The sequence below is a fragment of the Anas acuta genome, chromosome 4 (assembly GCF_963932015.1).
Source record: "Anas acuta chromosome 4, bAnaAcu1.1, whole genome shotgun sequence".
Lineage (NCBI taxonomy): Eukaryota > Metazoa > Chordata > Aves > Anseriformes > Anatidae > Anas > Anas acuta.
Genome location: NC_088982.1, coordinates 32991983 through 33016715, shown reverse-complemented (window position 1 = coordinate 33016715; position 24733 = coordinate 32991983). Strand labels below are relative to the sequence as shown.

The window sequence follows — 24733 nt, the reverse complement described above, 5'->3', positions numbered from 1 at the left end:
GGTTCTCATCTGAAAGAATTATTTATATGTGAACTACTTAGTGTGACTGTTACCCCATTGTGTGTCCTTTTATCTGGGAAGGGTGTTTTTTTTTTTTTTTTTTTCCCTTCTTCTCTTTGGAAATGCAGTGCTAGACAGTAACTAGCCCTGAAGAGCAGGAAGCTTGTTAGGAGCTTGTATAGTTCTTGAACAATGCACTCGTGCACAATAACTTACACAAGCCTCCTTTTCTTTTCTCTTCAAGTGATCTGTATCAGGCTCACTACTCATTCTCTTAAATTTGGAGTAATAGTCTTACTGTATACTTCCACGAAGCATATGAATTTTCAGGTCAATCTGAGGACATACGTGAACTCTAGAGTATTTAAAATAGTTGGTTCTTTTAGGATGAATAATAATAAAAGCCTTTCACAACACTTCCAGTATTTTTGTGGTACTGACAGCTTTGCTCCTTGGGGAGATTCCTGCTACCACAGCTGGAGAGTGATAGTCCTCTTGCCCTTGCAAAACTGTCCCTGCTAGAGTGGTGGATTTAAGAGGAGATGATGGTGGGAAGGAGAAAGTAGATTCCTGGCCTACATGTAAGCCATTTATTGTATATAAAGAAGAAAACAGGAATGCAGACAAGATGTTATGATCTCTTCTTCTTGTGATTACGCAATTAAGTTGTTCTTCCTAGATTATTAACCTTTTTGATTCCCTCTAAGTGTACTTTATTTTTTCCTCTCTGTTTCTAACAGATTCACTCTGAGCAGCTCAAAAGGAAGAATAAAGAGGCAAAGGATCTCCTTGAATTGTGTCTCCATCAGTGTGGTGAGATGGAAAGGTATTGGACTCGATGATCTTGAGGTCTCTTCCAACCTAGAAATCCTGTGATTCTGTGATTCTGTAAAGTATCTTAACTCTATGTGGAGAAGCTTCTCCCTTTATTTATTTATTTTAAAATTAATTTACATTATGCTTTGGAACTATACAATCAAGTATTTTCTGCATTTGTCAGTCACTTTCTCTTTCAGAGACCTAGACTAATACATTTTTTCCCTACTGTAATCTGTCCTGTGGAGGTATGTGTCAGTTCTGGTTAAACAAGTGAAATATGGGCTCTTTTTTTTTTTTTTTTTGTACTGAGAAGAGCATGATCACAGAATAGCGTAGGTTGGAAGGGACCTGGAGGTCACCTGGACCAGCAGGGCTGAGGTCAGATTGCTCAGCTTGCTTAGGCAAGCTTTTAATATTTCTGAGTATGGAGATTTCACAACCTCCTTGGGCTGGTTGCTTCTTCGTGGAGTAATACTAGTTCGACTGATAACGGCAGGAAAAGAGGTTGCACTGTAGGAAGGAGAGATACTTTATACAGATAGAGAGGTCACAATATTGCTAACAGCTTTCAGCGAGTCTGTGACTGTGATGACCCGTTTCTAAGACTGTTGGTGAGTCACGGGGAGATTTAAGACAACAAATGATGCTGAGTATTTCGATGAACAGCTGTATTCAGTAAGACAAACTCTGACCAAATAAAAATAAATAAATAAAAAATCCGGGTAGCTGAGAATGATTAAAAGATAGCTTTAGAATTAAGCATAATGTGCATATATGAGAGAGGGGAAAAAAAAAAGGAAAGTATAGTTTGTTTTGTGAAGTTTACAGAATAGTACTCTACCCTTCTTTCTTCCTGAAAGAAGCATTTTTTGTTCCAGTTAGTTTATTGAGAAATAACTGGACATTGAAATCCCTTGGGATTTCCCATTTATTCAAGACGTTGTGTGCTGCTAGTGTAGTTTGACTCTAGCACGTTTCTGTGAGGAGAGGGAGGTGTCAAGGCTCCCTCCTGGTGCTGGCATCCCTGGTGAGACCAGGTGCCAGTTGCTGGCAGTTCAAGCCCTGGATCTGCGACGCAGACAGCTGTGCAGCGAGCTTCCTCTCTGTTTCATTTTGGCTGCCTAACAGCTACCACAGGCAAGAAGTTGGCTTGACTTAACAGGGCTGGTTGTCCTCCATCAGCTACTGTAAGTTAAATTTCCTGGCTGAATTTCCTAATGGTGCTCTCCTGTTTGTTCTGCCTGAACCATTAGTAGGTAGCTGAAAATAGCGAAGGTCCACAGGGGTGAAACTGACCCAAATGAATCACGGACTTGTTTTCCTGCAAGGGTGCAGCCCAGCTGTGAACCCAGATCTGTGAGGCTTGGTGACACATCGACATCCTGCCCAAGGGTGAGCTCAGAGGCAAAAGGGGCAGTGCATAGGTCTTGTTTGGTTTGTGGTGATGCCTGATTCAGGAAGAGAAAGATCGGTGGTGTAAAGCACCAGTTAAAAACCTCAAACATATAAAATTGCATCAGGATTGCAGCTTTCCACAGAAATGAGTGCATGCAGGGTCTGAATAGACACCTGGTGCTCACGCTGGAGTGAGCAGTCAGTTTAGAAAGAGCTGTGGGAGGGTGACTGTTTCAAAAAGGTACCTGCTGGGGCTCGGAGAGTGTCCTAAAAGGGATTCAAGCTTTTCTGGCTATTGGTCTTCATAAGAAAAGTGCAGGCACTTGAAAACATTATTTTTGCTCTGCTTTAGATTTGTCTCCCTTCTTGTTGTTAACTCTTAGTTTTTGGTTCTTTCAATGCTTTCCTGCCATCTACCACCATCTTCCTGCATGCGTGCATGTCAGTGGAGGAGTTCATCTGCTCCAGAAAGCACGTGCTAGTCAGTGGCTCTGCTTGGCTCAGCTTTCCATTTTGTTGATTTTCATGGCAGAACTTCAATTCCCTTTGCACCAGCGATCCACACGCAGTTGCATGAGCCCTGGGTGATGAGTCTGGGTGCTCCGTTACAGATGACTGTCTCTCTGGAGAAGCAGTAACTCACTCAGAGCTTGTTTAAAGCCCAGCGAAATTAGTGAAAATCATTTCATTGACTTTCCAGGGGTTTGAACTCATCCCAACTTCTGTCCATCAGGAAGAAATTTCGTTATGGTTTTGGTAGTGTAATTAAGCAGAAGATCCAAGTGAAAGGGGAACGATGTTCTCTTCTTGATGTGCAGGCTGTGGTGTACAGAAGTGAGGAGGCACTATTGAAGTGCAGTCCTAGAGAGTCCCAAACCTTCACGCACAGAGGGGTGCAGAGCTGTGCAGTAACTGACATCTAATGGGATTTAATGTGAGACAGCTAGTTGGCATCTTTTTGCTCATCCCATATTTGTTGAGGGTAATAGCCGAAGGCTGGAAAAGCACTAAGTACCTGGATATCAGTAGCTTTACTTCTTCCTTCAATGAGACAGAACAAGTTAGAGATGCAGCTTCAGTGAATCACTGCGCCCTTTTTTGGCTTCTTTTCTGAGAAACCAGATGTGTTTCCATTGCACCTCTTTTGTTGTTGTGATTTGTGTAATTCTTAAAATTAAGCAAAACTATTAAAGAATAATTGTTTCTGTTCACATTAACGGCACAGCTTCTCCAGATGTGGCATTTGACAGCCAAACAGCTGCTGGCTATTAAATGTTCCTTAAAAGCTCCATTCCTTTGTCGTAAAGGGAACAGAAGTGTAGGGACGTTTATGGGGTGACAGGCAGATGTTTTGGCTGCATCACATTTGAGCGAAAGTTTAAGCATTTCTCTGCTCTAGTCTCAGTACATACATGTTTTAACCCCCTATCATACACCTTGCCTTATGGAGCTCTCTTCTTGGGACTGGGGCAAGATTATCTTTAATCTCAAACTTAATTCCCGAGTAACAGTGCCAGCACTTTCTTTTCCACAGCATCTGGGAGCTCTCATTCTAGAGACAGTGCAGGTCTCCTAGGTGGATCTCAGCTGCTGCTGGTGGCTGGGTTTCCAGCTATGCTTTTGAAATACTCAGTGATTTTTTTGGGGTAAAATTTGAGTTAAAAAAAGGAAGTTGGAAATAGATTGGAAAAAAAAAAACTATTTCTAGAAGCTTTTTTTTTTTTTTTTTTTTGTTCTCTTTTTAAATTATATCCTCGCAGTTGACAAAGGCAGGTGTTCTTTTTTGTGTTTGCACTGGTGCAGTATGCTTTGTGACTAATAAACCATCTCTTACCGTGGGGGGTGTGAGGCAGAATGTAGAATTAATGCAGTTCAATTTTAAGAGACCTGGCTCAAATTCCACTCAGAGTTTAGGCTCAGGAGATCTGCTCGTGAGGTGTTGAGTAGTGGAATGGCACCACCGATTCTTAGGGAGCTGCACGATTGTAAGTGTTGTTTGTCAGCTCAGGAACTGGTGGTTTGTTAACGGCTTACAAAAGCTGCAAGAGTTCATGAGGCTGAAAAAAAGAATCTGTAACAAAAGACTTGTTTTCATGGCAAAACTTTGTTCATCCCATTGCTTGTTAAAACTTTGTGCATCCCATTGCTTGTTAGACCAGAAATTCTTTGCCATTTAGTCTTAGGTGGGTAAGATTTTAATATAAAAATCCTAAGGTCTTTAGAGGGAAAAAAACTAAGAATTATACAAAACCAAATTAAGAGAGCAAAAATCCTTTAAAATCATATACAACATAAGAGAATAACCTAGTTCTGCAGTAAACAGTCTTTAAAAATTATTTGCCTGATTTCTATTCCCATTTCAAATATATTTCTAGCATGGGTTAGATTACAAATTCTGTAACCCAGCTCTCTTCTTTCTCAAATTCTAAAGGCCTTTTTCTGAAACGAATTAAGTGCTTTATCATAAATTGGGGAAATATTAGCTGAAATTGCTTTTCTTTGCTGGAGGGAATGATTTTTTAATTTATCCGAACCAGTTCGTTCTCCTTAATTCAAATGCAGAAATTTACACCCTGCTATTAATCTGCTCTTTAGGCTTAGCAAAGCAGGAATCTGAGGTCCAAAATGCCCACCCAAGGGGATGAAGCATGTGTTTAACTCCTAGACTCTGGAATTCATTTCCCGTCAAAATATGACTCCGTGGTGTTGGCATCTGGCTCTAAATCCTGGCTTAAAACCTTTTTCCACGATTGTTTATGGTGTATATTTGTGCTTTCACCAATCACAGGTGAATGAGTCCAGCAACCAGCCTTGAAATTATTATTTCAAATAGTTATATGCATTCAGTACTAAATTAGCATTTGGCAGTAGATGCTTTGAGACACGCTATAGGTGTGCCCACTGTTGCTGGTTCCCAGTGAAATGCAGGGAGAGCCAAGAGCTCACAAATGGTATCGACAGCAGCGCTGGGACTCTGTGCAGGTCTCCTACCCAACTGGTTGATAAGCAGATATTTCTTGGCCATGAATCTATGCTGCAGCAAGCCCAAAGCGTGTGGCTCATCAAAAGACCATGGAGCAGGCCTGGAAATGGCTGCTGCTCTGTAATGGAAACGTGTTATTGTGGAGTTGTTCTGCCTCATGCTGCTTCTCTTGACGCGGAGAAGCCTGATTGCAAAGTGCCCTTGGCTCTGCTGGGAGCTGTTGGTTTCCACATCTCACGTTTCTTCTCTGGTGCCATAACAGGCTCCGGCTTTAGTGATAGTTTTGGGCCAAAGATAGGTTTTTGCTTTGGCTGTTAAACGCATAATTTAATAAAATGCTGTGCACGTATAACCACAGCTTCATAGCATAGCCCTTTGAGGACAGAATAGCATGTTTATTTATTTATTTATTTTTTAACTGCGTGACATTGATCTACATGGGAATTTTAGTTCCAGTCATGTACAAAGCATATGCTGGTCACACTTTTATTCTGGCTCCCAGCTGAGACACTGAGTTGCTATAAAAAGTATGCAATCATTTATAAATAATTAACCACAAAAAGCTGTTAAAGCCTAGGAATTAAAATAGCATGAAGATGTATCATAGAGCAAAAAGAGTAAAATGCTTTAACGGCAGCAAGGTGAATACAAAGGGGAAATGAAAATATCTTTACTCTGATGCACAGCTGATCTCAAACAGTGAAATCCTGAATGGCAATTTTCAAAAGGAAGAGAACAGACCTAAGGAATTTCTTATTCTTGGAGGACACAGGTAGAATGATGTTGACTACTACTTTTCATGTATGATATGAAAATTATGAGTATAGATGTGCTCTCTCCTTTTCCTGCAAACTGCTAAAATTTACATTGAGCAACCTGCTGCCTTTGTTACATCTGTAGGTGCTGCTTCCATGTCAAATGTTTTAATTATCCCAGCAGAGGAAACTGAGGAAGTCAGTCAAAATTTACAAAGTGTTAATATTCTAATTTTTTTAATTGGCTTCTGCTTTAATTGTAGTACAATGTGTAAATAGGATATTGTGTATTTTTTATTTCTTCCTATTTTTATATTTAAGAAAATTTTTACACATAGAAGGGATATACTTTGCCCCATATCAGTGCATGATTTTTTCTTTTTTCTTTTTTTTTTTTTAAATATTCTCTAATGATAGATTTTACAAAGCATGCATCTCTAAAATTTGACTGGGTTTCAGTTTAATGTCTTTTCCAAAAGTTTTTTTTTTTTTTTTTTCTTTCCTTAAAAAAGCATAATTAGTGAAAACCAAAATACCCAATTTTAGGAAATGTTGGCAATGATGCAACATAATAAGGATGGTAATGGTGCAGAAACACGTCTGTGAACTTCACAAAACCAAAAGTAGTTCTGGAAGACGTGCTTTCTGTGGAAATTAAATGCTGTGTGCCCTCTAGAGCTCACCAGGGGAAGCTCAGGTAATCATCAAGAATTGTCTTCTGTGGTAGCTCCTGATCACTGTTATCACAAAGAGGTATTCAAGCACTCAGATATCTGTGTGCTCTGAATGTACGGTCTGTAAAATGGAAGTGTACTACAGATATGATTAACATTTTACATACCTCACAATAAATAAATGTACCCTTCTAAATATCAAAGTGGCTAATACTCTTTTAATATATGATCAAAACACCTCAGTCTAAAACCCGGGGGGGGGAAGGGGTGGGGGGGGCAAAACCAAAGCCCTGAGGAACCTAGCCAACAAAATATTTTTCCGACTTTCATGACAATGTTGAAGCACGTGGATATTTCTGAGCACCAATCTGTTTGTAAGGGTTGGAGTCTTCTGTGGTTCCCTTCCTTTTTTCTCTTTTACTGGCATTACTGGTTCTTGCTCCTTCTCTTGCCCAGATACTGCTAAGCCTGGGAAGAACACAGAGACAGAAAGGGAAGAGCCCAAGGTGAATACCAGGTACAGCCTGAAGTAAGACAAACTGCAGGGAGCAGAGCAATGAACACTTCCTGACTGCAAAGAAATACTTAAAGCCCTCCCACCATCTTTACGGGGGATTTCCCAGCTTGATTCATGCTCTGATCTCGGGAGGCTGTGGTCAGACACCTCCTCTCGCTGTGGCTGAACCAGCAGCAGAGATGAGTGCAGCCTGCCTCGGTGCTCACAACTGCACTCCTGCCAGAGATTGCTGCTCGTCTTTTACTTTCTTCAGAGCTGCACCTAGGAACTGCTCCTTTCTCTTGAGCAGTTGTTTTACTCTAAGCTGCTTTATTTCACTTTAAAGGGTTTGAGCTGACTACTCTGACCCAGCCAGGTGTGTGGGTTGTGCCAGCAGTTAAGGATGGTGATTTGCAGTGGAGAGGTAGTGAAAGGTAGGAAGTGGATGATGTACATTTAAGCTCTTTGGAGCAGGACATGTGACTGCAACCCTGGGCAATGAGCAAAAAACAGTCTGTATGAGAAGCCACTTGTAGGCAAGAGTTTTTTCTCTCAGCTAAGTTGGCTGCTGTACTGATCTCACACAGGAGGTGTGTGGAGCAAAAGAAGAGAAGAGCAGCTATCTCTCACCGATGGTTGGCTGTCCAAGCAGATAAAAAACTGAAGCTTTGACAGCTCACTCTGAAAATATCAGCCTGTGGTTTTAACAGCTATGTCCTAAATCCCTCAATACTGCTCCGTAACCTCGCTTTACTTAACCTCTCCCCTACTTTTGCCACATTTTTAGGGCTTCTAAGGGAGCAGTTGCAGCAATTTCTCCCTTACTATGCAAATATCATTTAATGCACTTTTCCTAAAACCGCACCACAGGTGCCTTCTTCTGTGCTGTAACTTCCCAAGCCTTTCAAGCCCCCAGTTCTCTGTGCAGAGTATATCCAAATCTGTTGGGCAAAGCAGGGCTCATGCTGGGTCAGGCGCAGGAGTCTGAATGAGCTGAAGCTGCTGTTTTTCAGGGAACTAGGCCTGAGAGAAAAGGGTGGTTGTTACTGATGTTGCTGAGTTGGCATTATGCATCTCCTGATGGCTGAAGCCTCAAAGCTCAGCTGTTGGTCTTGCTGCTTCCTGAGAACTTACTGTTCGAGAAGCTCAGCACACATTTGGTTAAGAAAGACCAGTGCAAGTGGAACTATCCAGGATTTTGCAGTTTTTCAGAAAGACAGAAGGTGGCTGGATTTCTTTCTAAAGCTCCCTTGTTTTCCTTCTCTAGTTTTCCTCTTGCTTCGTGAGTATTTGTGTTGAAAAGACGTGTGGCTCCTTGGTCCTGTGACTGTCTGAAGCCCTGCGTATCCCCTCAGACCAGAAGTGAAAGGGAAGCTGAGCAGCCTCAGACCTTGCTCGCATGCCCAGCCCCACAAGCTGCCACGCAGAGCCTGTGCCACCCGGGCTCGTCCGCCGCCCCCACAGCACGGAGGCTTTGAAACCACCGCAGGCTTTCAGAGCAGCTGCAGCCTGCTGCACGCCCATGAGGCTTATGGAGACGTGCACCAAGGAAGTCTTTCTCTTGCTCAGCGTGCCTGTAGCTGGCCATAATTCCCTTTCAAAGGGGTCTGACAAAACACAGTGCTCTTTTTGGTTGGGTGCTTTGTTTCTTTGAACTCGCTCTGGCAAACGTGTTGGTTTAAAACAAACAACAACAAAAAGCTTAGGACAAGGAAGCATCTTTCTCTATAGAAGAAAACTCACATGATGTGCTGTGGTGAACGAGGACCTTTCACAGGGCCAAAAGTCCTGTTTTCTGTCTGTAAGTCTAGCTCTCAAAACACACCCAAATATCCTGCCATGAAAACTTTTCTTCCTTTCATGCTGTGGCTCTGCATAGGCAAGGTAGTTTGAAGGGGCAGGACACTTGACGGGCACTAAAACTGAGAGCGACTTGCTGCCAGCTCGCCCTGCATAATCCTGTCTCAGGTTCAGTGCTTGATGGTGCAGGCAGGGTTCACGGCAACTCTGCAAATGCAGTTCCAGCTTGTCCAGCTCCTGGGCAGCAAATCAAATCCAACCTTTTGAGTTTTCCCTGTCCTTGTTTCCTGCTGCTGGAATGTTGCTGCAGTTCCTCTGCAGATGACTTTGCATCCATGCTTAATGCAATATGTTCCTGTTAAAGGCTCTGTGAGTAAATAGCAAGTGTAATAAAATGCATCATTTTATCCTCTCAGCACAAAATTCACTTCATTTATTTAGTCTTATGATTAGGATAGATGGGTTTGTTTATTGGATAATGTTGCTATTAGCCTCTCAGCAGTTTCCTCAGAACCTGCAGTGCGATCCCTGTGGATTGTCTGTCTGAACTGTGATAAATGTAACTGGTAAATTCTAACTGCTTTCAATTTTCTGGTAGTTCAAATGACGGACTTAATATTTTCTGCCTAAATTGAGATGTAACATTGCCATATCCTGATTGCTAATACTTCAGAGCCTTACTGTTGGCTTTCTGGTCACATACAATATATATTTGGAATTGTTTTAAGCTGATTTGGAAATAAAAGTCTAAATTACCAAAAGAGAGAAGTATTTTTTTTGAAAACTTAGGTTGGGTCTAGGGTTTTGGTGGTTTGGTTTTGATTATGTTCCTGAAAGTCACATTCCACAACTACGATGTATTTAATGAGTCAGCCCTAATTGCTAGCTCCTTCTGCAAATTTGGAGCATGCCACCCAGTGGACTTAAGTCCTGAGTGTCCTTAGCAGAGACTGAAAGATAATGGTTTTCCCAGAAAACAAGTATCTTTTTAGTATCCAGAACAGACCTATTTTTATAAGGTATGAATGTTTTTAGTAGGAACTTACAGGGGAAAAAAATGAAAATGCATGTCAGGTGTCTATTATGAAATATTACAGAAAATGAAACGTACAATGAAAAATAAATCATTAACTGAGCATCTAGTTTTGGAGTTTAAAACCAAGTTAACTGTTATGATAGCATTTTTGATATCGATGAATTTTAACATTCTAGAAACTGGGGGTGGGTGGGGATGAGGGTGCATTGAAGTCTGCAAAAATTCCCCAGAAGGGTTGACTAGGATTTCTACACACAAGGTAGTAAAATTGATAAGGACTGCTTGTTTAAATATTTTAAATGGATTTCTGTCACCACACTCTTACAGATTGCATGTGTGAGACTGCTTGAGCGCTCACTATGCACCAGGAAGGAAGGTAGCAAGAGCTCAGTGCAGGACTAGCTCTGCTGTGTCTTGTCACGTTAAGATGACAGCTGACAAATTTACTTTTTCTGTGCTTCTAGTTCCTCTGCAAAGCATCATATTGCTATCTCTTTTTAAGCAGGTGTGAAAGTAAAGAGCTTGATGCTGAAATAAGAAACCTGATAGAGAAGAGTAGCACTTTCACATCACATGAGGACCCTGAAGCTGTTGCCCAAGAAAGTCCGAACCATCAGAGAGCTTCATGTTCCCTAAAGGTAAATGCAGACTCCTTTTGCAGTTGTTTATCTGTGAGGGAAGAACATCCAGGCAACATTTCCTTGTGTGACTTGGTTATGCAGGACTTTTTAAAAATAATTAAAAATTAAAAAATTAAAAAATGATACACTGAATTTGTGATGTATTTTTCTGATACTACTACTTTCTGCTGTGAACAAGACAAAGTGAGAAGATGCTTTTTATAGTGTTTTAAAAGGTCAACTAAAACTGCTGATTATCCAAAGTACCATCCTGTGTAGCCAGCTGTGCAAAACTGTGCACACCAAGAGCACTAACGTTTTCTTATGGTTGCTGTGTTTGTTAGCTCTGATTTAATGGAGGATGTGAAGATATGTGAAGAAGATAGATCTTTGGGAGATCTATCATGGCATTTAGATAAATAAGAAGCAAGCACTGAAGGAGAAAAATGCAATTTAAAACTTGTGTTTCTGTGGTATTATAAATGGAGAATTGTAAGTCACCTGCCAAGGTGGTCTGTGTTGCTTGCAGTGAAGCAGCACTTAATAAGCATGACAGAAACTTGTTCGAGGTTTCAGTCCTTTACTCTGAAACAGCAAGCTGCTTTTTATCATGCAATAGGAGGTGAAAAGGAAATTCTTCTTTTCTGCAATCTGGGAAAGGAAGGAGATAGAGGTGTGGGAAGAGAGAAGTGATGAAGCTGTGAATGGCAGCTCCCTGTGAGAAGGGACAACACGCTTACCTGCCTGTGTTACTGCACCAGGAGGAAAAGGAAATCTCTGAAGGTAGTGCTCCTCTGTGTGATACAGGAAATTGATGAGGCGGTAAAGGAGAGATGACTCTCTTCTATGAAATGCAGAATTACACATAGCTCTTTTCACATGTAAACCGCCATTTCCAAAATGACTCATGACCTCAGGGCAAGAAACGGAGCAGAGCCACAGGGCTAGGAGCTAAGGAGATGCCACAGGGTCAGGCTAGTGGGTTTAGAGACAAGGAAAGAGAAGCCAGGAGGAGGAATGGGGATTCCCAGCCCCAATGATGAATAAAAAGGTGAAGCAGAAGACAGATCTGACAGTAGAATCGGCTCACATTAAACTATGAAATTATTGGTCAGAACAGCAAGCTACAAATGGTCTGTGGAAACACACAGTCCCCATGTTAGCCTCTCTGACAGGAGATGCAGGCATGGATTTGGAGGTGTGAGGGAGAAAAAGAAAGGATGTACTTGTCCCAACCACTTCTGTAGAGTGTTTCAGTGTTTCCCGCAGAATATCATTGTGGTATTCCATCCGTATTATTTTTTTAATATTTTTGCATTTAAAGCACTTCCCATTGGAAGATGTGTGTGTGTTGCTTATGTAGATAAGAGAAGAAAGTTCAAGATATTTCCACGCTAGGAATATGTTGGCTATTTATTATTTGTATTTTTAAGTCAAAGTGGTTTTCACTTGTGTGCTTATTGACTTGCACTTCAGATGACAGCTTGACAACTGTGATAAGCTCCAGCAACTTCAGTATAAGAAACTAGGAGTACACGTGCCAGATCGTTTTTTTTTTTAAATATATTATTTTCCAAAACAGAAATTTATTATCCTTTCAATTATGAACACTCTAAAATGGCATGAAAAAAGGAAAAAGAAAATATCAGTTTGTGAAATGAGATGGTGATCTAGACTTAAAATGAGTGCTAAATTCTTTGTGTAGGAATTGGGAAAAATATGATAATGAAACGAGTGTATCCCTCACTATAGTGTTAGCATTCTATTAGGAAGTTATTTGGCAGAGCAAGCAAGCCATTTTTATTTTCATTTCGTAATTTATCCTGGAGTAAAGAGTATGAATTGCATGCTGTAGAATGGCATTTCCTTCTGAGCTCACAGCAGTTTTGAAAGTGTTACCTGGAAGTGTCTGTAAACAAATTCCTTTGACTTTCTTTCCTTTTTTTTTTTTTTCCCTGTCCTGGTTTCAGTTAGCACAGAATTAATAAATAAATATAGTGAGCTCTTCTCACTATAACAAAATATATTTACTTTTGTTAGAGCTACAGACAAAAAAGAAAAACAGAAACATGATGAAATCTTTACTGACGAAAGCAATTAACAATTTCTAATTCATATCTACTTGCCTATTGCCCTTTTCTTCTGCAACATCATTTACTTACTGCTGCAATGTATAGCAGGAGTGTACGTGAACAAGGATTGCAAAGCTGTAGTCTGTGAAACTGCCTATCTGACTCAGGAGGGAAAGGGTTCCTTATTCTCCCTTTTAGAGAGGGAAATTCAAGGCCAAAGGGATCAAGCAACTTGCTGTTTTAATATTAGAAATCAAAGAAATGTGTTTCATAACATAAAAATGTCTCACTTTCAAATTTAAATATAAAGCTGATTATATTCAACTGAAATAAATTAGACTGAACATTATGCATCAAAATACTGATGTTACTAAAAGTACTCATGCAGTGTTTTCAGTGTATGTATGGCTTAATCAAGATTTTATACACAAGAAGGATGTTTTCTGGGGAAAGGGAGGGATGATAAAAAATATCAGATGGGAAAGGAAGAACAGCAATTAAATTCAGCAGTGTGTCAACATAAAGTAAAGTAAGGATTATTGGCAGAGGTTATATATTTTATGTGATCAATTGGTAGCTCAAGAATACCAGACTCCCAAGTATTTGAACTCTTTTGGGTGCAAAGAGAGAAAGGAAATAAAGAAATAAAGGACTGTATGTTCTTGCACCGATTATGTTGTAAAACTCAAAATAGCCTGTTTGCTACTTGTATAAATTGTTATCCAATTAGAGTATCATGAAATTGGATTTTTATCTTCAGGCCTGAGTTTGCAAGCACTTAAATAGCCATGTCCTTGTGGTTAGTCTCATTAGTGATGAAGGAAAACAATGGATAAAGGAAATCCTGAAACAGAAAGCTGTGTGATGTACTTACTCTGAAGCCACATCTTGCTCTAATTTTATCTGGTTCCCACATATTAAGGAACACATTCAAATTTGCACTGTTATTTTCCTGTTAGAGTTTGCACTAACTGAACAAGGCAAAATGTTGAGGCCGACATGCTTGTTCAAGGGAAAATCCCTTCTTAACACATTTGTCTGGGTGAAGCACGCGGACTGGGTCGAGACAGGAAGAGTTTCTTTTTCTGGTTTAGGAGCTGATGTTATTCTTTGACTAAGATTTCTCAGTTTTTACCATTTCACCATGTGAAGCACAACAGGAAAAAGGTTAGCAATGGATAATGTAGGAAGCACTGCTGGTATAATAAACGTTTTATTCCAGAAGCTTTTATTTTATACAATTTTGCTTAATGCAGAGTAACAGATTTCAGAGCACTTATGAAAATGTTTCAAAGCCAAAAGGAGAGCTTGACCAAAATGCAAGCAAACAGATTTTCCAAAAGCTACCAAAATGCAAGCAAACAGATTTTCCAAAAGCTACCAAATTTTTACTAAGGTTCATCTCAGAGTAAATCTGACTTCTCCAAATCTGAAACTGAACAGCATAACTTGAAAAATCTTCAGGCAGATACCTGATAGGGTAGGAAGAAAAAAAAGAGATTTTACATTTTTCTTATAATTGGGGAAAAATTTGCTTTTACTTAGTGCAAGCAATTTAGTGGTTCTTGGTTTCACTGCAGTGTCCGAACAGCCAGTTTTCAGAAGTGACAAGTGGCTTTCGTTATCTTGTGTGTGCCTATTTTGTAATACTGTAACAAAAGCCTTTCCCAGAATAAAGATCCATCACTCTCTGAAAAATGAGAACTTCTAACTTCTGGTGGTGCTGATGCTTTTGAGAGGATTCAGTGCTGGCCAGAGTTCCCAGGCTCTGATTTCAATCTCATTGCAAGCATCCCCAAAATGACTATAAGCCTTTTACACCTAGAAATGTCAGATCTTCTTAGAATACAAATAATTGTTATTTTTAAACAGGGAGAGGAGGAAGAGGGGAAGGAATTTCAAAGTCACTGCTAGTAGAAATGACATAATTTCATAGAAACCAAGTAGAAATTAATAAAGGACTTGGCAGTTCAGCTCACTCTGCCCTTGTAGGTGGGGTCATGTGCTGCTACTTGTGAGAGTCACCTAGGTGAGTTCAAGGGGCAGCAAGTCCTTCCTGGTCCCTTTTGCGTCCTGGGAAGACTTTTTTCTGTGCTGGATATCTGGTGGGCTTACTCCTACTCACAGCAGTCTGTCTGCAGGAGCTCCTGGCTCCCAGCTTGCTGCCGGCCATCCCTGGCAGCCATGCTCTGAAGTTTCTGAAGCTTTCTTCCCCGAGTGTGCTCCAACTGCTTGCCATAAAAGTGTTTTCCCCTTCACAGCGGTCTTTAAAATAAGACAGCTGTGAACAAAAGTGGAAGTTAAGATGTCGCAAAGATGAGAGCTGCCTGATGATTTTGGAAGAGTGGTTTAACTTTGTCACCATTGTCTGTGGCATGGACAAAAATCATAAATGCTTAGGATAATGTTTCATGTGCTCACATGTGGGTATGGACAGGGAGGAAAAGAAAAAGGATTGTGAAGGATGGAAGAGAAAACTGAGTGTTGGAGAGTGAGGGGTTGGAAAAAGAAGTATAAAGGTCCTGCTAAGAACTCGTGCTATTTCAGAGAATGTAAAGGTTTTAAATCATGATTCACTGACATTACAGGGGGTTTCAGGCTTACTCAAGCTCCCTGCAGGTGGCGGTTTGCTCGATATAGTGTTTTCTTAGTATATTTCATCATGTTCTGATCTGTTGTCGTAACGGAGATAGAGAAGGGTGAGCCAAGGACAAGAATGGCTTGTGTGGACATTAAGAAAGGATTTTTACAGTATACACAGGCAGAAGAAAAACTGTCAGTCATTCTAGGAGGACCCAGACCTGATCAGCTGTCCAAAGAAAGAAAATGATCATTCTTCTATCAATTCACAAACTACAGCACTCACTCTGTTGGAAAGCAAAATCTGCTCGTTCTCTCTTTTCTTTTCCTTGTTTTCTTGAACTATGCTCAAAGGTGAGGAAAAGTTGGTTTGTATTCAGTGGTGACTGATGCTACAGCTATGTGTCACAGCCCAGCAGCAGGAGCCGTAACATTTTGTTTTCTTGTTTGGGATAGATAAAAGAAATGTGCAAAGAGGGTTACTTTCTGGGGAGAGAGTGGAAGTAGAAGTAAAGGGTGAGAAACAGATCACAGGAGTGCAAATTACCTATATGCACATATTTTAGAGCACATACAAATGTGCTCTAAAATGTATGAAGAACCCTGGCTAGATAAAGGTCTATGCAACTGTATCTTGGGGAGATTGTAAAAAGTTACTTGATGCCATCCACTGCTGGTGGTGATTTGGTTTTACATGTATTTGTGGAGAAGTTGGAGGCAGAAATATTGTGAGAGTTTACTAAGTTTGTATTTCTCCACTCAGAGACTCTTCCCTGTTTTCTGGTGATTTTTGAGCGTGGCCAGTAAATGATATGACACAGACTTACTTGAGAGGAAGAGATGAAATAATCTGGGAAATTAAGATTCATGTAAGCGTTAGATTGGGATTTGTAACGTTTGCTGACCTGTTTGTCACTGCTGTAACATCACACTTAGTGAATTTTGCATATAGCTGAAGTAGGAATGATTTTACCACAGTAAAATCTGTTTTTTAATTGCACGGACTCCAAGTGACTAGATTTCTCCCCATAAACCCTTTACTGCAGTGTTAGAGTGCTGCTTTGCAAGCCAATGACAGGCACGTATGTGGTAGGGCATCCTGCCTGCCTCTGAAGTCCCATTTGAGTCCAGACACCCTCTTCAGCTGTCTTTTTGCCATCTCTGGGCTTTTTGTGGCTACATAGCACTAGGTCAAATTTTACTCCTAAGTCGTTAGCTGGTCTGGTTGTATTTTGCAGGCTGGCAAATTTTAAGAGCATTCTAAAAGATTGCTAGGATTTGTAAACAGTCTACTTATGTTTAGTTTTGTGACTGCATGTACTGTCTGGTCTTGAAATAGACTTTTCCAAACAATTTACAATTGCATATTTGATTCAACAACTTCAAACCTGTTATAAATGCATTAAAAATATTTTTTCTTCTTCCAAAATATGATAGCTGTCAGAAGAGTCCTTCTTTCAAGGGTTGGTGTTATACATGTGTCAGATTTCTGTAGTATTATCATGTAAATAAGTTGTTCTTAGTAGTGTAGCAGTAGACTGGTAAACAAATTCAGTGGCTTTCTCTCAGCAAAAGAAAATGAATGTCATAGAATCATAGAATGGCTTGGGTTGGAAGGAACTTTAAGATCATCTAATTCCAGCCCTGCTGCTATGGGCAGGGTCACTTCCCACCAGACCAGGTTGCTCAAAGCCCCATCCAGCCTGGCCTTGAACACCTCCAGGGATGGGGCATCCACAGCTTCTCTGGGCAGCCTGTGCCAGGGCCTCACCACCCCCTGAGTGAAAAATTTCCTCCTTAGATCTAATATAAATACACCATCTTTTAGTTTAAAGCCATCCCCCCTTGTCCTATCACTACAATCCCTGAGAGAATCCCTTTCTGTATTTCTTGTAGGCCCTGGTTAGGTACTAGAAGGCTGCTATAAGGTCTTCCAGGAGCCTTCTCTTCTCCAGGCTGAACAACCCCAGCTCTCTCAACCCGTCTTCACAAGGAGAGGTGCTCCAGCCCTTCAGTCATCCTTGTGACCATCTTCTGGTCTCTCTCTGACAGGTCTATGTCCATTTTTGTGCTGGGGGCCCCAGAGCTGAACACAGTACTTCAGGTGGGGTCTCATGAATGCAGAGTAGAGGGTGAGAATCACTTCCCTCCAGAGGGAGACAACATCTTTACTTCAATCTCTCCCAAGTTTAACTGGAAGAAGACCAGCACTTCTGAAGAGCTTGAATTTTTGTTCCCTACTCATTGGCTTTTCTTCTGTTCTTACAGGTTCTAGATAAACTCTTCTCTTTCCATGGCATAGTACTGTTCTTACGTGCTAACTGAAACTGAAAAACACTTGCGAGGGAGGGAACAAGATACCTATCTCCCACCAAGCTGCTCACACAACTGAACAGCACCATTGCTCTTTAGCGTCACGTTCTAGCCCTTGAGCTGGATGGATTTCCTATAAATCTCTTAAAAGGCAGTTGACTTTACGCACTGTCTGAAGGAGCACTAGCATTATCTGTATGAATGCTGTTTGCCTAGCTACATACTGAAAAGTAATTGATGTCAGTTCTATTTTGTCATATTGAATAATAGTGGTGGAAAACAATAGCTAAGAGCAAGATGGTGCAAGAAAATTTGTCACTGTTTTTAATGTGAATATGCAGGGTGCAATTAGTCAAAAATCCTTAGAGATTTCAGCTCTCATCAAGATGCTTCATCAGCTGAAATCTGTACCTTTCACAAAACAATATTAAAATATTAGCATTTGCCATATTTTCATTAGTTGTAGCAGAAGAGGACTTCAAAAGAATAAGAATTAGTTGAATTTACTGCAGCCTCTGAGATCACAGTCCTGTGGTATAATATCCCATGATAGTCTCTGAAAGCTTCAAATCCTCCAGTCCAAGAGAAAATCATTTACTCTCAGTAGTTGTTAACAGGGTCATTAAGGTATTAACAATTTAGGACTTAGGGTCCTAGTGCCCACCAAGCTTTCCAGGTTTTGAACTAATTAATGATAGTGTGATCTCAGGGACTTATCCTCAACCTCTCTGCAGAGTGATTTGAGCACCAACATCTCTCAGGTGGGAGTGACTCATGAGCAGGGCTGTGTCTTCAGTTTGCTCTTCTGTCCCTACAGCATGGTGTGTCAAAGAACTCAGTAACCAGGTCTTACCATGTAGGCCAGACCATTAATGCAGCAGTTTGGACTTTGTTTCTCTCAAAAGCTAGGCTGCTGCTGGAATGGGGATGGGACTGTGCTCACCATAGGAACTGCAGTAAGGGGGGTTGTCCAGGCTTAAGAATCATTGCCCATGAGAGCAGACATGAAATGCAGATGTTTTCTGGTTGTGTTTTAATGAATCAGTTAGTTGCTCAGTGTTAGTGCTATACAGACCAAGTCAGACTCTATTTCCACAACTTTATCATCTACAGGGCTGTGGCAGGCATTGGAGGAGGCAGTGGGATATTGTGAGAAGGTGAAAGGTAGTGTTCCTGTCACTCGTGTCTAGTGCCTCTCCTTCAGCAGCTGACTCTTGACTTCATATGCAGTAACTTCAGTCCAGAAAATAGTTTTCCACTCTCCAGTGTGTGAGAACACCAAATTATGCAGACACCCTGCTGATGGATGCTGCAGAAGCGGATGTGACAGCCGCAGGTTGTGGGTGAGATGTCATTTGTTTTGTGATCTGACACTAACATCTGGATGACCTTTAACACTTGGCTGGTCTGTTTTCTCATATGTATGATAGGGCTGTTACCTACTTTTGCCCATGGCTTCAAAATCCTTAGGGATAAGCTTTGATTTAACATAAACTTTAGATAACTCCATTGTTCCCTCTTTCTTCTCTGCTACAGGGATTGTACAGTTTAACTATCACTACTTTTTCTGACGTAGTGTGATGTGTTTATTCATTAGAAGTTGGCCTTATCACCTGCCTATTTTCCAGAGGATGGCCTCACTGTTTCACTTAATTTTTCCTAGGTGATGGAGAGGTTTATTTCGCAGCATGACACTTAATGTGTTCCTCACCGTACATTAATCACAGGAGAAATGTCAAGAAATGCAATTACCAGAATTGCTGCTACATTATCTGCCATACCTAGATATTTTTTTTCTTCTTTAAACCAGTGCTGTACGTGGAAGGGATATGTACTCAAAGGCTGGTTTTGGTATAGGTACAGATGGAATCGTTTTATTTTTTGATGGGTAGAATGCCTCCCTTGTAGAATCTAAAATGCCTCTACTAAAATAAAATCTGTCTTTAAACTTCTTTCTTTATAACCCACAAGTTTTTCAGCCTATCCATAACAGAGAGCAATTAAGAAGAACATCAGAGTAGGGAGGATATATTTCATGTGCAAATATTTTAAAACAGTAGCTTTCTTCCAAACTGGGCTTTTATTTTTGCAAAACAGGATTTGCTTAGTCACACATTGTGAACCAGAAATCTGGAATGTGGCTATTAAATTCTGCCATTTCACAGGATTACTTTAGTTTGTCTAAAGATCTCCTGAAGTTTTATGTTATTTTCTGAAGATTTATGTATGTCAAACTTCACAAGCTAGCTTTAATTCTGTTTCTTGAAGAGCAAGTAAACAACTTCTGCCCTCACTGAAAAAAAGACCTCAGACCCAGGGATCTTTCCACAATAAGGAAAATTATTTTTCTTTCAAGTTTCCTTCTCCAATCCATCGCTATTCAGAAATCCAAGGCTGAAGGCAGAAATACTTCATGCTTTTCTTTTTTTCTCTTCACTTTGGATGTGAAAAGTCTGTGGACGCCTTTTAATTGTTAATCTTTTCTGTGAGTTTAACTTGGCAACTTTAGCCTCTTTTTCCAAACGGGGAACGAAGACATAAGTTTGAAGCATTAAGACTTGAGCACCTTAAAGCTAGGTCCATGCTCAGGTAGGGTAAGTGACTAGAATGGCAAGTACTAGGTCCTTAAGAGAAGAACAAAATCTGGCATTCTGCATCTTTGTGCAGCTCTTCTTCAAGGAATGTAAATTGGTTTTCCAGTTACAGTGTTCCCCTAGACATCCTGGCTTTTGCAGGAGTGTCCCCTTCACCATAGCTTATCTATTGCTCCTTTTGGGGCATGACTCACTACGCTAACTTTTTCTGTGGTGGCAGTTCATGCTATCTTACTGTCACTTAAAACTTGTCATACTTACATAAGTGATTTGCTACAACTGGAAACAGGGATAGAAAACCCTGTCCTCTTATTTACTGAAAAATGTACCCTTCTTTCCCTTACACATGCAACTTCCTCTCTCAGGGGTGAACTGGCCAGTCAACTGCAATTTGCATCTAGAGTACACAGAGTGCTGCCTTGCCTGGTGTATTAGTCATAGGCAGTGTGCTTGAACCATTCTGGGAAGCCCCAGCTAGGAAGGAGGAAAAGGTTAAAATCAGAATTCCACCACCTAGGTTTTAGTCTCTGCTGCTTCCACGGGCAGTGCTTGTGTATCTTCCGTGTCTTCGTGCATTTCCCTCCACTCCTTTAAGGGATGTAAAATACCTGTTTCATTGCTCTCTCTTTCGAAGACCCGCAGTGAAACAAATTCTCGAGGCCGTCTTGGATGCACGTGGGCTGATGTGAGTGAAATGGAAGCTCCAGCAGACCTGCTTGAAGTAAGTGAATGTTTTGGCTCTCCTCTGATGTGCTGTTTGTGTAGCAGGCATGGCTTCACCTGGTGCAGTTACATGCCACTTTATAGACAGACAGTTATAGGCTCATTTTTGTGTTCCAGTAGAATCATCTGAATGATTTATTCTGCTTAAAAGTAGAAGGAAATGTTACATATTTTTAGATATCAAATTTTTAAATATGAAATTCTTAGAAAGAAAATCTTTTTTTTCTTCTCTTTTTCCTCCCCCCAAAAGTAATCTGGTCGCTTTGATTTGTTATTACACAAAAGGTAGAAAGTGGTTCATTTTAGTGATCTAGCAACTTTGAGCAGCATTCAAACCAATTTGCTGAACGTATTTGTAACGTTTAGATTTGCGAGTTGTCATATTGATTTTAATAGACTCTTTGTGCTCCTAAATATATGCCTAAGGCCCAGATCCTGAACATGAGTAATTCCACTGACTACCATGTAATTTTATCAGATACTTTAATTTAAACATGTTGATGAACTTCTACAGGAAGAGGGATTATTTTCTGACATGGAAATCGAGTGCTCCAACATTAGAGCTTTGAAGGACTGGTTGGGGGTGAATATGTGGCCAGGGTTTATGCATATGAAAAGACACAGTAGAAATATTCTGTGATCTTCTTCATTATTGTTGGCATTAAATTCTCTAGTTGAAGAAACTAAATTAATTTCAGGAGTCATAAGACATTAGAGGTGCTCACACTTTTATTCCCCATTTTCTCATGTATTGGTTAGAATTCAGACTAGGGAGAAAAAAAATATCCCTGACCACATATCTGACCAAATGGATTTTTATGAATGTATGTTTTTTATCCAAGCCAGTTCTCTTTATATATATATATATATATATATATGTATATCACATGTTTGTATTCATGAGAATTCATGGAAACTTCTGGGAAATTATGATATTTGTCATTGCCATTACAAGAACGAGTGCTTAGCTGCTTTTGTCCTTCATGGACAAAACTCCAAGTTAAATCAAACAATTGCAGATTGGACCGATTTTCCTAATTGCTCCAAATAGCCTATTCATTTTCTGTATTGCTTGTTTTGAACCCATTGTGCTAAAGATTATTGCTGCAGGCCTGCAAACACTTACCGGGCGCAAAACTACTAATTATTCTAGTTCTTGTAAACGAAGGGAATTACTTACGCCCACTTTAACTTATGCTCAACTTTTGTGGCTTTTACTATTTGGTTGTATTACCATCTGTAAGATAATTAAAAGCCTATTTTTTGTTAGCCTATTTTGTGTTCTATACCTCAGATGGTGCAATGAGACCTAATTTTGTTTATTTCGCCATCCATTTGCATAATGGCTCTGAAACACAGGCTAAGCAGGGTTAAAGCAGATGTACACTTCAGAATCTGCTGTCAGCAGGTGTTAAGATACTGATAGCAAATACACTAAGAAAATGTTGCTGTGTCACTTTCTTTACATTGCAGGTGGCAGGGCGGATGGGAGTTTTATATGATAATCATGACTTGAAGAGGGGATGCTGGAAGTATTCATTTTTGAACTTTTTTTTTTCATCTAGTCAAAGCACGTACCACTGACCAAAAAGAAGACTGTATTAGCCAATTCTCTGGAACAACAGATTCTCTCACTGGAAAGACAGAGACGAGAGGTAATCTTAAGTTTACCTACCCTTAACCTTTACAGCTATAACCTAAGATAGACATTACAAGTTCAGTAACATTTCCATGGCAGGAAATCATTGAATGTTACTTACACTGTATTTAAGCAGCAATTGGTTTCATCAGGCACTGCAGCAAGAGCTCTGTTTCTTCTCTGGAAATCTCATCCCCCACTCTTTTGAGGAAATTTCTATCTGGAGAATTTCCACTTCTCATTTCTTCACAGCCTGAAGCATGCAGACACTTAAACTTGTGTTTAAATTAGTTCCTATAGTTCCTATATCTAGGCAGTTAAATTTGGAGAACTGTTCCTAAAAACAAATATTGAACAAATATTGTAACAGTTATAAATCCAGAAGAGTGGAGATTGATATGTCACAAACAGCAAACTTTCATAACGATCACTGTGGTAAAGGCCAAGGAATAACTGTGAGTAGTAGCAACTGGAGTGTTACCACAGGTAGCAGTAAGCTGGAAACTATTCTATTTCTGAGCATCCTAAAGAGTCAACATGCATCCTACAAATCAAAGTACTTCTGGGAAACCTATTTGGCCTTCTCCAATAAAAATGCACACACTAATTGCAAATATGCTTATGTAACTGAAAGCAAGTTAACAAAATCGTCCGTAGCCACTTAGGAATTGCAGTTTGGGATTAATACAGTGTTGCAAATGATTCACCTATAGTTTATTTTATATTTGCATCTTTCCTGAATGTTACTTCCTGAACATTCATCTGCCTTAGCTGAAATAACAAAGAAATGGCAGATGAGCCATAAAGCTCACTGGATTTCATGTTTACTTATTCTTGAAAGGGACTGTCCAGATAACAAAGAGGTTGTGAACACTCATAGCTCGAGAATAGGTCTCTTATATATATAAGATTATATATATATTATATATATGATATATTATATAAATAATATATTATTTTATATAAAAATATATATTATATATATTTTATATATATTACATTATATATATATTTATATATATATATATAGGTCCCGACATTGTTGAAATGAGGGTTATTTACTGTTTCTTCCTGATAATTACAGCTTCTGGAGGTGAACAAACAATGGGATCATCAGTTTAGAGCTATGAAACAACTTTATGAAGAACAGGTAACAATGTTAACTGGTTCTATTGGAATATGAATGCTGTCTGCTGCTGCTTAAATCTGTGCTTAAAAACCAACCAGCTGTAGCTGCAGTAGTAGTATCTTTGAGTGGGCATGTGGGCACACTCATCATATTTACTTTGTATTTTGTCTTTCACTTACAGAGGTAAAATACCTAAATGAAATAAAATCACATTACATAAAAGTGAAGCTTATGTATTTGCAATCTTCAGTGAGACAAATAACAAGAGAACAGACAAGCAAGCTTTGTCTAAATTAGTAGGGAACCATGGGGTGGACATGACAGCAGAGGTGTTCATGCCTTCCGCAAGGTCACACTTCAGAGCAGAATGACCTGAAAATTATCCTGCAGTGTCTGGTGTGTCCAGCCACTGACCCACTTTGTCACACGTCTATTGGTTCTTGTCCCATCTTTTGTGGTAATTTTCACTCTGGCTTAGGAAGCCTAGAAAGTCACCAGGGCTCCCTGTAATGGGGGAGTGCTCAGGTAAATCTTCCATGAATGCCACCTTCTGTAAGAAGAGAGACTTTTTACCTTTGAGAAACTGCTCTGTACAAAAATATTAATTATACATTAAAATATTAATAATATACAAAGTAAATGGTAAATAAATACTTACCTATTTATATTTTTATTTATTTTTGACAAGATGCCATTGTCATAGCTTTCATTCCTTGCTTGCAGCTCTGTGGCATATTAGCTGCAGACATTATAATCAACTGCCTAGCAAAGCTAGCCGCTTAAAATATTTCTCGGTATTCTAAAAATTAAGTTGGTTCATAAACTGACACTTCTCTTATTTCCTTCTATGAAAAGGAAGTTTGCCAAGTGACCTCATGTGCTTATCAGGAAAATTTTCTCTAATATTTTCCAGTAAGTTTTACTGAGATCTGGATCATTTCTTCCTTGACTTTTTTGTGCAAAGAGAATTCAAATGTCTCTTCCTCATTTAATATGGGACAGTTTTATGCCTCTGGCTAGATTGCTTTGGAAGTGTACTAGTGCTAAGGCAGTCCGTGTTGCAAAGGGAAAGGAAAAGAACATTAAAAATGGAGAATTCATAAGC

At 39.8% G+C, this 24733-nt stretch overlaps 1 protein-coding gene across 12 annotated transcripts in view; it reads left to right on the top strand.

Moving 5' to 3' along the window:
• The window catches only part of TNIP3 (TNFAIP3 interacting protein 3), a 72379-nt gene that overhangs the window by 20241 nt on the left and 27405 nt on the right, over nt 1–24733 (top strand). For 7 of the 12 annotated variants that reach the window (XM_068680634.1, XM_068680632.1, XM_068680636.1 and 4 more), the window contains 5 exons: nt 741–826; nt 10461–10596; nt 20772–20858; nt 22426–22515; nt 23584–23649. In XM_068680634.1, the coding sequence (XP_068536735.1) occupies nt 819–826; nt 10461–10596; nt 20772–20858; nt 22426–22515; nt 23584–23649 (387 nt within the window). In that variant the 5' untranslated portion in view covers nt 741–818. The remainder of the gene's footprint in view (nt 1–740; nt 827–10460; nt 10597–20771; nt 20859–22425; nt 22516–23583; nt 23650–24733) is intronic. The other 5 variants (XM_068680637.1, XM_068680639.1, XM_068680638.1 and 2 more) reach the window with 1 other exon arrangement.